The following is a 12,859-nucleotide window of genomic DNA, read 5'->3' as shown; positions in this document are numbered from 1 at the left end:
TGGCCACGAACCTCGTCGTCGTCGTCGTCGGTGGAGAGCAAAAGCATGTCGAGAATTTTAAAATATTTAATAAAGTACAACGAGAAATGTTTGGGAAAATTGGGGACACAGCGGCGACGCTGAAAATAAACATGCACAACATTTATACAAGAAGAAAAACATGGCCACCACTTTCGAGAGGCAGCTTCGAGTGGCTCAAGAGCGCACAGAACAAACATCGCGGTTAATCAGCTGGCACCTGGCATCTGTAAGCCCGGGGTGGGACCCAGACGACATTCTCGATGGGCGGTACACAGCGCAGCTAGCGGGCGAAATGACGTTATTTGAAGAGTGCGTTCGTGTCGTTGGGAAAACTAACTCGAGGTTGGATGGCAGTGGAAAGTCACCCGGATGTATTGCGTGTGTGTGTGTGTCTGTTCTAAAACTGTTTCGTTTCTATTTTCAGAACATACCAAACATACTAGGGCGCAACAGTATTCTGGCCAGTGCGGCTTACGGTAATTATACATTTTCTAACTTAAATAAACATTGAATTTTATTTTGAGCTGCGAACACTGTACACTCTCAAAAGATATCGTCTAGCTGATGACAAAACGATCGATTGCAAATCTAACACAAGCAAAGGTTTGAAATAGTATATTTCAACACTCAATTTTAAAATTTCTTAAAGGATCTGTAAAGCGTTTTTTTGCAAAAGCTTCCAATTAAAATTAATTATGAATGTTAACTTAGTCTCCATCCTTTCACTCATTACAGTTTGCCGCTAATTGCTCGCCAATCCTACCACCGTCTAATTTAAGATAGACGTACGTGTTTTCAATTGCAACTCTCACTGCTTAAAAAATGCAAAGCTTTGAAGCAACGTGAAACGTATTTTTAAAAACGTTTCTTACACAGTCCTCAAGACAAGATGCTGTATCTAATTTGAGTTAAGGGTTACAATTTATGTTTTGTGTGTATCTCCACACTAAATTAAATCCCTTGCAACCTTTAATAAATATAAAATTGGACGTTGCTAAAAATTGCATCTTATTGTTGTGAATCTGGCTTCGGATTCAGTGGGATGAACGCCACTAAGATTTTACGATTAAAAGCTCCAAAAGCATTTTTTTTAAATCGATTGCGACTCATCTTCGCGATTCATTTTTGAACCAATTTTAAATCTTCAAAATTCATTGGAAGACAGAATTTTGTATTGTTTCAGAAATCTTGGGCTTAGTAATTTAAATCGAGCGTCCAATTTATCGGGATTTTTAAAATACCGGGAACCGAGAAATTTTCAAATCTCTGGAATTCCCGGGAAATTTATTCGAAATTGTTCTAATCCTGATTCTGATAAATATTTTGCAACAAAACTGTAGAAGACCACAACTTTAATGGTCAAACTCATTGTTAAGATTAATCAATGGCTTGACTGCTTGTAAAAAATCATACAATTTTTAGAAAATACAATTTTATATTTGATGTTATGTTTTAAAATATTTTTACGGGAAATTTGACACTCTAGATTTAACTTGTTTCATGTGCTTTTGCCAATGTTTAAAAAAATTAAGTGTCGGGATCAACTTTGATTGTGTTTTTAACTAATATCCCCTGCTTTTCAAGTGAAGGGTGGAAGACCCAGGATTAGGTTTCCCAAAAAAACCCATTTTTGTCGCGTTTCGTAAAAAAAACATGTTTTCCGTTCCATTTCAACTGTTTTTAGCTGTCTTGGACGCAAACAAAAGGTGATTAGTTTGGCTTTGAAGGAAAATTTCAAAAACCTAACCTAAAATTTGAAGAAGTCAAATGAATATTTTTTTAAAAAATGCCCTGTCGACGGTGTCTGAACCAATAAGATAATGTGTGGAAATATTTTTATCTGATTCCTCGGGAAATCAATTGTAGCCTACTCAAAAATGGGAGGGGATCATTAACAGGATTTCGAAAAATGATTTTTTGGAAATTAATGAGACAAATCTAATTTTTTAAGTCTGATTTATGCCCACGAAAGCTAAAATCGGTTGAAACATAAAACGAAGTTATGATTAAAAAAAAAAGTGGTTTTTGCGAAAATCGACGAAACTTTATCTACCCGGCAAAAAAAATACGGGTCTAAATATTTTGGCCATGGAACTCCCAGTCCAATTTCGATCCCGATCTGAGCACTTTTGTTTTTTGGTCGTGCTGTTTTCGTGAGAATTGCTAAATATAAAAAAATATATAAATAATATAAAAAAATTAAAGAATTGCTAAATATATAATTAAATTAGATGTTTTTTGTAGCCAAAATTGCTCAAAATAACGCGGAAAATATAATACAGTCCAAACTCGATTACCGAAAGCCTTGCCAAAATTTAAATTTGAATAATTGTAAATGTTTTTGTTGTTGTCCTATTTTGGATTTTCCAGCTTAAGTATGACCCCTAAAACATGCTAAATTGATCTAGAATTTTTAAATCCAAAATGGTGACCAAAATGGCGGCGGTCAACTGTTGAAAAAAAAAAATGCATTCTATATTTTAATAGGTAATCAACTATTCAAATTTTACAAAAATAGGATCACAGAACTCGATGTTGATCTTAAAAATACGAAAAAATACGTTTCTGAAATATTGAATTTGAGATCTTCTCTTTAAAAAAGTGGCAGTGCGTGGCCGAATGGTTACGCTGTCCGCTTTGTAAGCGGATGATTCTGGGTTCGATTCCCATCTGCTCCAACCTTCCATCGGACTCGCAATCCAAAGGTCGTCAGTTCAAACACTAGGGTGGAAGGTTCCTTGGAGTAAAAAGAGGTTTGGGTGCCCTCCCCATTCAAGCCTTGGGACTCCTAGGTTCGAGCAGAAACTTGCAATAGAGACCACAAAAGACCCGGGGGTCGTTAATGTGGATGGTTTGATTTTTTTTCTTTAAAAAAATAATTTATTAGTGAAGATTTGATTTGAGTAAACTTTCTAAGGTTCTTTTTCTGTCAGTTTTTTAGCTTCAACTTTTTTCTACTGCACCGACATTCCTCTGGAAATCCAGTTTACGACCGCGAGAGAGACTACCGTCAAAAGCTAGAAAGATAAATCATCGCCTAAATCATATGAACCCGGCTTGATATTTCAACGTCGTCGTCGTCGTCGTCGTCCAAAATTCCCGGTAATTTGTCACTCTGTCCCCGCGCGCGTTTGCGTTCATTTTGTTTCCTGCTGCTGACGGACTCTGACTGGTTGGTTCTCCAGTCGCGTCTTCTTCTTCGCTCAGGCTGCCTCATTCGCGCAATTGATGCTAATCATTATAATTTATGTCTTTTGTATACAATTTTTATTTTCCTTCTTTCTTGGTTGGTTTTCTTCTTTCGTTTTGTTGCTTCGACGTCTTTTCTTTATTTTCAGGTAATTTGTATTCCCGACTGTCAGTACAAGTTTTTCCATGTTTCTTCCATTTCCCCCCGTTTCTGAATCGCTCGGCTATCAGCTTTATACCGTTGTTGTTGGCATTTGAATCTCCCCTTTGGTTGCTGCATTCCAGCTGAATCGGAGCCTCAGCCAGCACTGAAGACGGTCTCAAGTCCAGCAAGCCACATCTTGCCTCACTTGATGGCGGCGGCTTCAAACGAAAAAACTCGCAGCCAAGCAAAAAATCCGCGCGCGAGAAGCGACTCGGACGCGCACAAAATGCCAATTTCGCATAGCTTCGCGAAATCAAATTTTGCCTCTGATGCGCCTGAATCGTCGTCGTCTGCGGCCATGCCTTCGCACTGCGCCGGCCGGTTTTCAAGAAATTCGAGATCACTATCGTACTCATGCCCAAACACGCCATTTTGTGTGCGCACCGCGCACGGCTTCACGTCTTCTTCGTTTGGACGACTCGCTGGGTCGCGGAGCAGAGAAACAACAGAGGCAGCAAATGAGCTGATGAGGAGTTTGGCAGAAGAAGGAGAAGACGACGGCGAAGTTTTAAAGTGCTGGTTTCCGCATTTTAATTTCGCACGACTCCGAACGTGGAGCAGCAAAAAAGTCTCGGTTGAAAACCAGCGACGATCGTACAGCAAAAAAAATACCTGAAACTCGAGGACACGCCAGCAAAAGTGACTCTGCCGCGATGATATTGCGCTTATCTCTCGCTCGGTTTTCCAAAGTGACTTGGCCGCTTTTTGTGCTGTCTTGCAGTCGAGTTCGAGTTCAAAGACACAACAAAGCGCGTCATTCCTGAACACTAGCGAGCCAAAAGTCAACCGGAGGGCAGTTAGTTTCACTTGCCACAAACTATTTGAGCTGGAATTCGTGGAATTGATTGTCCCGAAAAAAATGTGTCTCATTTCCTCTCGTCTTATCAACACTTCCGCTCCACTAGACCTTTTTCCCCTCCACAACTAGAAGGTCCTCCCCAAGGTCGCGCTACAAACTATCACAAACTGTCCGCGACTATTTACAAAAACAAACTTGCAAACACGATGACTGTGTGTGTGTGTGCCTCTTCCCCAGATGATATATGGAGCATTAAAAAAGGCCCATCAGGCCACCAGTCGGAGCCGCGGACATTCAGCGATGTTCCACCATTTTTTTACGGGATCATAAAAAGTTGTTTAAGGTGCCAGTTTGAAATTGTGTTAATTCCTGGGGCACCCACAAACACACACACACGTACAAGTCGCGCCGTATTGCGCTGCTGGCTGGAAAACTAATTTACGATTTGTTAATTGTGTGTGCAACCTCAAAATGGGGAAGGGGGTTGAGTTGAGAGGGGGTTCATTTTTGTGCAGGTGCATATTTAACGGATTTCGAGACACGAGACCTTGGCTTCACAAGAATGCTTCACCCAAAACTTGCAATTTGGTTAGAAACCTTTAAGATGCGTCAAATATGTTTTTGTCATAAAACGGATTGAAAGTCCTAATTCTTAAAATTGAAATACTAAATTTAAAATATTCTACATAGCTGCAATTTAAATTTAGTTTTTAAAAAGCGATTAAAAATGTTGGATGAAATAATAAGCGATTTTTTTTTCTTTGAAATTTTAAAAATCAATATTTCGATGATATGGCTCAATTCTGCGGACGTTTAGCGGGAAACCTAAAATCGAAAAATAATTAGTTGAATAATTTTGGACTTTGACAATGTTGTTGGTACTTTTATCCACACGCATGGATGCCAAGTCGACATTTGAAAAAAACCTGGAAAAATCATGCAAGCAAAAATTCTCCAGGCTGGGTATAAGACAATTTTGTTTGAAAAAAAAAAATGGAATTTGCCAACATAAATGTTTTTATTGAAATGCTCAATTTGCATTTAAAAAATTAAACTTTTACAAACATTAGCTAAATTTAAAGAAATAACTTTTTATTATAAGTTCAAATTGAATTTTTCAAGTCGGCCAAGTTTTTCAACATTCAAAAATGATTTTTGTAATTTTGTCGTTTAATTCTGATCATGCACAGGAAAAAAAATTTAATATTACTGGGAATGAAGGCAGATTTCGCGTTACTTGTAATTTTAGTTTAGAAATAATAATTTTAGTTTGGTTAAACAAGGTTATATTCAACCAGCAAATTTTAAACCTTCCATAGTTCAACCTTTTTTTCAACTTTTAGCAAGTTTGCTATAGTTACCAAGCCAAAAGTCTCCAACCTAAACTTGTTTTTGAAATGTCGATGCACATTGCTTTAGATAATCAAATTTTTAATTAATTTCTAAATTTAAGCCACTTTAAAGCCCTTTCAGACCTGATGGGACGTATATGGCCATTTTTGTCATTTTCAATTTAACTCTCTACAACCTAACCCCGTCTTTGGACGGGCTTCGATCTAAAAAATCGCTAAAAATCAATTTTCCAACCGATTTTTGATCTTTAAAAAGCATTGGAAAGAAGAACTCTTGAAATTTTAGAAAAATTCAGGGTTGGAAGTTTAACTTGTTTCATATGACTTTGCCAATGTTTTAAAAAATGTCATTTTTTAAGGGATCAATTTTGGCTGTGTTTTTCAGTAACATTTTCTATATTTTCAGTAAAAAGAAGTATGCAGTAATTTTTGTAGTGTCCCAGACTATGCCTCTATGCATTTTTTTTTGCAATTTAAATGATGATGGTGCCATTCTTTAGCAGAAAATGTAAAAAACATGCAAAAAATTTTAAAAGTGACTTTAAAAACGTGAAAAAATTAGATATGCAAAATCTTATTATATTTGGTGGTAGAAAAGGCTAAATTTTACCAAAACAAACATAAACTAAACAAGATAAATGCAAATTAAAATACTAAAAATAAAACAAGAAAAACATAAAACAAGAGAAGTAAAGTTTTTCGTAGAACAAAAGTTGCTCAAAATGACCTCCTGAACACGGGAAAAATAAATATTTTCGAAAAAAAATTAGGGCAGTAGAGGGTTAAAAGTTGATTGTTTTCTTTTGAGTTGGTTGTAAACTGATTAGGGGATTTTTGGCTACATAGTAAAAAATGTGTAAATCTGAATGTTGTAAAATGTGAAGGTGTAATAATGACAGAATTTAGATTGTAAAATTTGCATTACACCAATAAAGTGGTAAATTTAAACCACGTGGACACTTTAGGGGGTTGGCGATTGTCCACGATCCATACAAAAAGATTTTTTTTGTATGGACAATTGTCCACGAGGGGGGGGGGGGTTACAGATTCCCAAAAAAGTGTCCACGTGGTTTATGGATGGTCCCTTTCCAAAATGTGATATTACTACCAACTGGTGATTAGGTTAACCTTGGTTGAATAAAGTGTACTACATTTATTGGTTTTTCTAAAGCAATATATTTTTTTATAGTCCTTTCACTTCACAAATTTAAACGATTTTTGCACGCTACCTTTCAAGGAAAAGCTTTCACGGAAAATGCTAGTGAGAATTAAAAGTCCTTTTTCCACGAAGCTGTAAAAAATATAAAAAATCTTCTATTGCATTCTGTTATTGTGATAACATTGAACTTACCTAAATTACAAACAAAAATATATATGAAATGCATTACAAAAAAATATGGCTAAACGAAATCCAATTTCAAAATATAAATACTTTAAAAAACCTTTTCCTTTTTTCCATCATTTTTTTGTGAGTAGCCATGTTTTTGTTTTATCTAGAGGGTATTCTAAAAAGTCGCTTGAAAACATTTTTGTTGCTGAAAGTACTAGCTTTATTTTTTTTTCTATTTGATGATCTTCATATTTTAGCCATGTAATGACAATTCTGACACATTTGATACCTTAAACGCGGAAAACATTCGATCCCTTCCAAAATCAGCCAATCGTCTCCCAAGACGAGTACCCTGCCACACATTCCGTTTGTCATCATTTTTAATTTGCTGCTCTTACGATGCACCCCGATTGACGATTCGGTAGCAGCACCAACATGTCATTCTCACGTAGAGCGTCTTTACGACACGAGACGCCGGAATGTAACGAACAAACGAACGAAATGAGGTGCGAAAGCAGCCCGGGTTAGGACCCCTTAAGAGAAAAAAAAAACATTTACACGGCAATAAATCGTCAAATTAAATATGATTTCTTTTTTTTTGTGAGTTTGTGTGTTTGGTGTGTTTAGCGTTTTATAACTTTATAGCACCACTTTCGACTGTTTGATTTTCTGGGTCTCAACGAGGTTCCCAGGACGTTTTGTCGAAAAGGTAAAATTCGTTAATTGTGCTGCAAATTAGTAGAGCAAACAGAAAACAACGAAACGCGAAAGGGAAAATATTAATGAAAATACGACGCAAGAATAAACAGATTTTTATACTCTTATTAGAGTCGCCATAAAACTTCTTCAGGAGTCTCGCGTGGCGCCTTTGGCCGCCGCGGGAACGTGTCCGGATTATTGGGAGCAATTTAAGGCCGATAATTAAATTATCACTTTATTACGAGTGAACTCGCGCGCGCTCACGAGCCATCATCGTCGTTAGAGTGTCGTAATTCTGATGGGCGAAAGTGAACCATTCTGCGGCTGGCAGTTCCTTGGCCGGGGGAATCCGTTTGTGCCGCTTCCGAATGGGTCTTTAAACACCTTTACGGCTTTCTTCTTCTGTCTCCCAGCGCGGTATGATGGTGGTTTCAAACAAGACAACAACAAGGGGGCTCGACGATGACGAATAGTAGCTCCCGTTTGTTTTATTGGTTTTTGAAAGCCTGGAGCGCGAAAAAAAAGTATGTACCACAACAATAAACCAAGGCCGCAGGGTTACGTTTGGAGGTCGGTTTTTCGATGGGTGAAAGTGGTTATGAGGAAAAGTTATTAGTTTCAATTTCGGAAGCACAAGAAACAACAAAGTTACAATTGTTTGCTCTATACCATTTCCTTGGCGTTCTCTATTGCGAGATTCCTACTCTTAACTTGGAGGGTTTGGAACGGCGAGGTAATACAAACCTCTTTGTACACCTAAGCTCCCAACCACCACGGGATTCAAACTGACGACCTTTGGGTTGTGAGTCCAACCAGCGACTCTACCGTGGCAGGTCTGGGATCGATCCCAGACCATCTGTGATAAGAGGCAACCACGCTCACCACTACACCGCCGACCCCGGCTTAAAACAAATTATGTTTTGTAAATTTTTGTCCAAATAACATTACGATTTCTAAATCATCATAGCATAACATAGCATAGCATTGCATAACCATTCCCGGATGAAATTAATATGCACATTTTTTTTAATTTCTATAGCAGGTTAACTTTTTAACAAAAATGTTGAAAAATGATGCTGGTTTAAAAAAAATAGATCGATTTTTTGCGACCAAAAAAAATCCGCCTATCCAACAGGTCACTTTTATTTTAATTTCTATAGCAGGTTAACTTTTTGACAAAAATGTTAAAAAATTTGGCTAGTTTAAAAAAAAAAATAAATTGATTTTTTTGCGACCAAAAAAAATCCGCCTATCCAACAGGTCACTTTTATGGGGGACACTTGCGAGTGAGTGGCAAAGTGTGGAAAAATGGTCAATTATGTCTTCTTTTATTCCGTCGACGTCGTCTTTCGCTTTTTTCCGTCCGTTTTCTGGGGTCGATTTTTTCTCCTTTAGCCCTCCGGGCCCGAACCCACGCCCTCGCTTGCAAGTTTGGATTTGGAGAATGTGAGGTCTGGCGATTTTTTTCTTTGTTTTTTTTTGGGTGTTTGAGATTGATGGGGCCGGGCTCGGTCCCGGATGGTTCGATGGGAGGAATTAACACCCACTCGAAGAGTGGCCCAAAAAATGCAGCTAGCACGCACTTACGTGACCGGTTCAGGTGCCACAGCCACCGCCGTGTAGACGTCCAAGACGCCCAGGTAGATTCTTCACTCAAACGGCCACAGCAGAAACACCCAATTCCCACTCAGCTCGGTTGATTGCGTAAGCAAACCAACTTGTAGCACCAAACGGATCACACACGACTTATTTCCTCGCAGAGCACACACGAGAACCTTTTCCCAGCCACTTAATGCACAATTCTTCACGGCTCAAGTGGACCAGCGCATTAATTTTCACACAGCCCAGAACTTCACCAGGGATTTCACCACGGCAACCACAAGCGGATACGAGTTCGGATTATGTATAGAACTAAGATTCGCAGAATAAAGTTAAATGTACTTGGGTTTTATTTCGCACAAACTTGGAACAAAAACTACTTATTTTCTTTGGATAAAACGCGAGACCGAGATAGCTTCGACCGTGGTTTATTGGGATCTGATTCTGGGGGGTTTTGCTGCTTTAATCTGAACCTATCTGCTGCTGACCACTACAGGCTCAACAGTTTTCGTATTTTTGTTATCTACACGATTCTACTGCAGTTATCGTGACGATCTCGCGAGTAGATAACAGTTTCGCTCGCGATGATCATTTCAATGATGGTTAGGTTAGGATAGTTCACAAGGTCGAAGTACAATTATTTTTACATTTAAATTAGTTGTTAGTTTTAAATCTAGGGTTAGTTAACATATTATACATTCCGGCCACCTTGAAATGGCTCGGCTATTTCAACACACTATTTACAATATGTACAAAACTAATTCTAAAACTAACACAAAAAATCAATCACTCCTCTCTTCACAATCAAACATCAAAACACTCTCTTCACAATCATACAACCATGCTTCTCCATCGCTCCTTCGCCGACCTTGATCGGACTCGACTCGGCTCGGCTGGCAATCGGGAAACTTCGGGTGAGCCAGCACGTGACTCTTCGGCTGCATCTGGCATGTCCGCTGACAGGCCATGTGACTTCTCGGCTCGATGTGGGTGGTGAGGCGGAGTCACGAATGCAGTTTGGGGGTGGTGAAGAAGTGGTGCCAGAAATCAATTTCGTCAACATCTGGCAGAGAAAAAGACCCGGTAGATCGGACGCGAAAAAGTAAAGGATTGGAACCGCAATTACCTGCGAGATTCCCACGAAGGCATCGAGCAATTTCGGCGTGCTCTACCAGGGTCAAAAACTGCGACGAACTGGATCGTTGACTCGCTGGGCACCATCTTCTTCGACATCTGGAGAGGAAAAGACCCGGTAGATCGAACGCGACAATTAGGGGTATTGGAACCGCAATTACCTGCGAGATTCCCACGAAGGCATCGAGCAAATTTCGGCGTGCTCTACCAGGGTCGGATGAACGGCTTACACGGATGGGCGGATGTCGACAAACAGCAAAACGATGACAAACGACGTACTTCTTCTTCTTCGGCTTAGGCATCTGGGAGTGGAAAAGACCCGGTAGATCGAACGACACAAAATAGGGGATTGGAACCGCAATTACCTGCGAGATTCCCACGAAGACATCGAGCAAATTTTGGCGTGCTCTACCGGGTTCAGTTACTGCAAGCTGGGTTAAGCTGCTGCTCCGACTCAGCCGGAACTGGCAGAAGTGCGATCTTGGCGACCGGCCTGACGACGGCATCCGATGATGCTGTTTTAAGGGTGACGACGCGTACAACGCCGTCTTTACCGGGATGAACGTGGGTGATTCGGCCTAACGGCCACTGCGTCGGCGGCAGGTTGTCGTCTTTGATCAGCACAACTTGTCCTGGTTCGATCGTGACGGGATTCTTGCAGCCCTTGACTGCGCGCGACTGGAGCTGTTGCAGATATTCAGGATACCATCTCGACCAGATTCTCTGGAAACGCTTCTGTGTCAGCTCCCAGTGCGACAAACGATTGTCCGGAACGTCGGCCAGGTTAAGTTCTTCAACAGCTTGCAGGTTCGTGCCGACCAGGAAGTGGCCTGGTGTCAGGACCTCTAGGTCCGAGGGATCGCTTGGGATTGGCACGAGGGGTCGGGAGTTCAAGCACATCTCGATCTGGGTTAGTAGAGTGCTCATGTCCTCGTAACTCACGTTGGTGTTGCCGATCTCACGTAACAGGTGGTGCTTCGCTGACTTGACGGCTGCTTCCCACAGTCCGCCAAAGTGTGGAGCACGTGGTGGGATGAAATGCCAGGTTATCTCGTTTGCAGCGCAATAATCGAGAATCGACTTCCGGCTTTCTTGATCGGTTTTCAGCATGCTGTAGACTTTGCGGAGCTCGTTGGATGCGCCCTTGAACGCTGTTCCGTTGTCGCTATGGATCTCCTTCGGTCTTCCACGGCGTGCGACAAAACGACGAAGTGCGGACAGAAAAGCTTGGGTGGATAGGTCCGACACTAGCTCGATGTGCACAGCACGTGTAGCGAAACACACGAAAATAGCGACATACGCTTTGGTTGGAGCTCGGTTTCGGATGGGCGACTTAATGTAGAAAGGTCCACAATAATCTACACCGCTCACAGCAAACGGTCTGGTTGGGGTGACACGTGAGGTTGGCAAATCAGCGATGCTCTGCTTCACTAGGGTTGGCTTGTTCTGGAAACATTCTTTGCAGAGATGGTAGGTTTGGCGGACCAGATTCCGGCCACCGATGATCCAGAACTTCTGGCGAATCGTAGCGAGCATCAGCTGGGGACCAGCGTGCAACAAATCAACGTGGTACGATTTCGCCAACAGGATGGAAAGCGGATGCTTCGCTAACAACACGATCGGGTGCTTTACTTCATCGGGAACTGCAGCATTGCTGAGTCTTCCGCCGACTCGAATGAGTCCGTCACCGTGCAGGATCGGATTAAGCCACTTCAGCGGCGACGACGGTGATACTTGTTCCTTGGAGACCAGGTCGGCAGCATCTTCTGCAAACATGTCTCGCTGGGCTACACGGCACAGAGCGATCTCAGCGTCACGCAGCTCGGCGGCAGTGAGAATTTCGGGACGCTCTGGCTTCTCCTTCTTGGATACAGCTTTCAGGATACGGAAGTATCTTCTCCAGTAAGCGACAGCGCGACGTAGGTGGAAGTAATCGGAGAAACGGCTGAACAGCTCATCGGAGAACTTCGGATCGGCAGCGGTGATCAGCATCACGGCGGCCTTGCTTCTTGCTCCAGGTAGAGTAGCAGGATCGACATCGGGAATCACAGAGCGTGGCCAGTGTTCACGGGACTTGGACAGGTACTCCGGGCCAAACCACCACAGCAAACAGTTGACAAGCTCGATGGGGCTCAGGCCACGGGAGAGGACGTCGGCTGGGTTACAGATTCCGGGAACATGTCGCCAGCGTCTCACGTCGGTTTCGGCTTGGATCCGTGCTACTCGGTTCGCCACAAATGTCTTCCAACGGGCTGGTGGGGACTGCAACCACTGCAGTACGATCATCGAGTCTGTATGGAAGAACACTTCTACTGGCTTCTTGATGGCTTTCACCACCTTCTTGTAAAGCTTCACGGACAGTTCAGCTCCACACAGCTCAAGATCGGCGATGGATTGAAGCTTGGACAGCGGAGCGACCTTGGATCTCGACGCCAACAGTCTCACTTGGATACCTTTGACCGTCTCACAGCGCACGTAACAGTTGGCTCCGTAGGCTTTCTCCGACGCATCAGAGTAGAAGTGCAGCTCGA

The 12,859-nt window shown here is 41.7% G+C and overlaps 1 protein-coding gene across 1 annotated transcript in view; it reads left to right on the top strand.

Moving 5' to 3' along the window:
• Positions 1 to 12,859, top strand: part of LOC6032023 (homeobox protein abdominal-B) — a 112,722-nt gene that overhangs the window by 83,418 nt on the left and 16,445 nt on the right. The window contains exon 4 of the mRNA XM_038267023.1: positions 446 to 497. Coding sequence (XP_038122951.1) covers positions 446 to 497 — 52 coding nt within the window. The remainder of the gene's footprint in view (positions 1 to 445; positions 498 to 12,859) is intronic.

This window comes from Culex quinquefasciatus, chromosome 1 (assembly GCF_015732765.1).
Source record: "Culex quinquefasciatus strain JHB chromosome 1, VPISU_Cqui_1.0_pri_paternal, whole genome shotgun sequence".
Taxonomy (NCBI): domain Eukaryota; kingdom Metazoa; phylum Arthropoda; class Insecta; order Diptera; family Culicidae; genus Culex; species Culex quinquefasciatus.
This window is presented reverse-complemented; position numbering and strand designations above follow the sequence as displayed.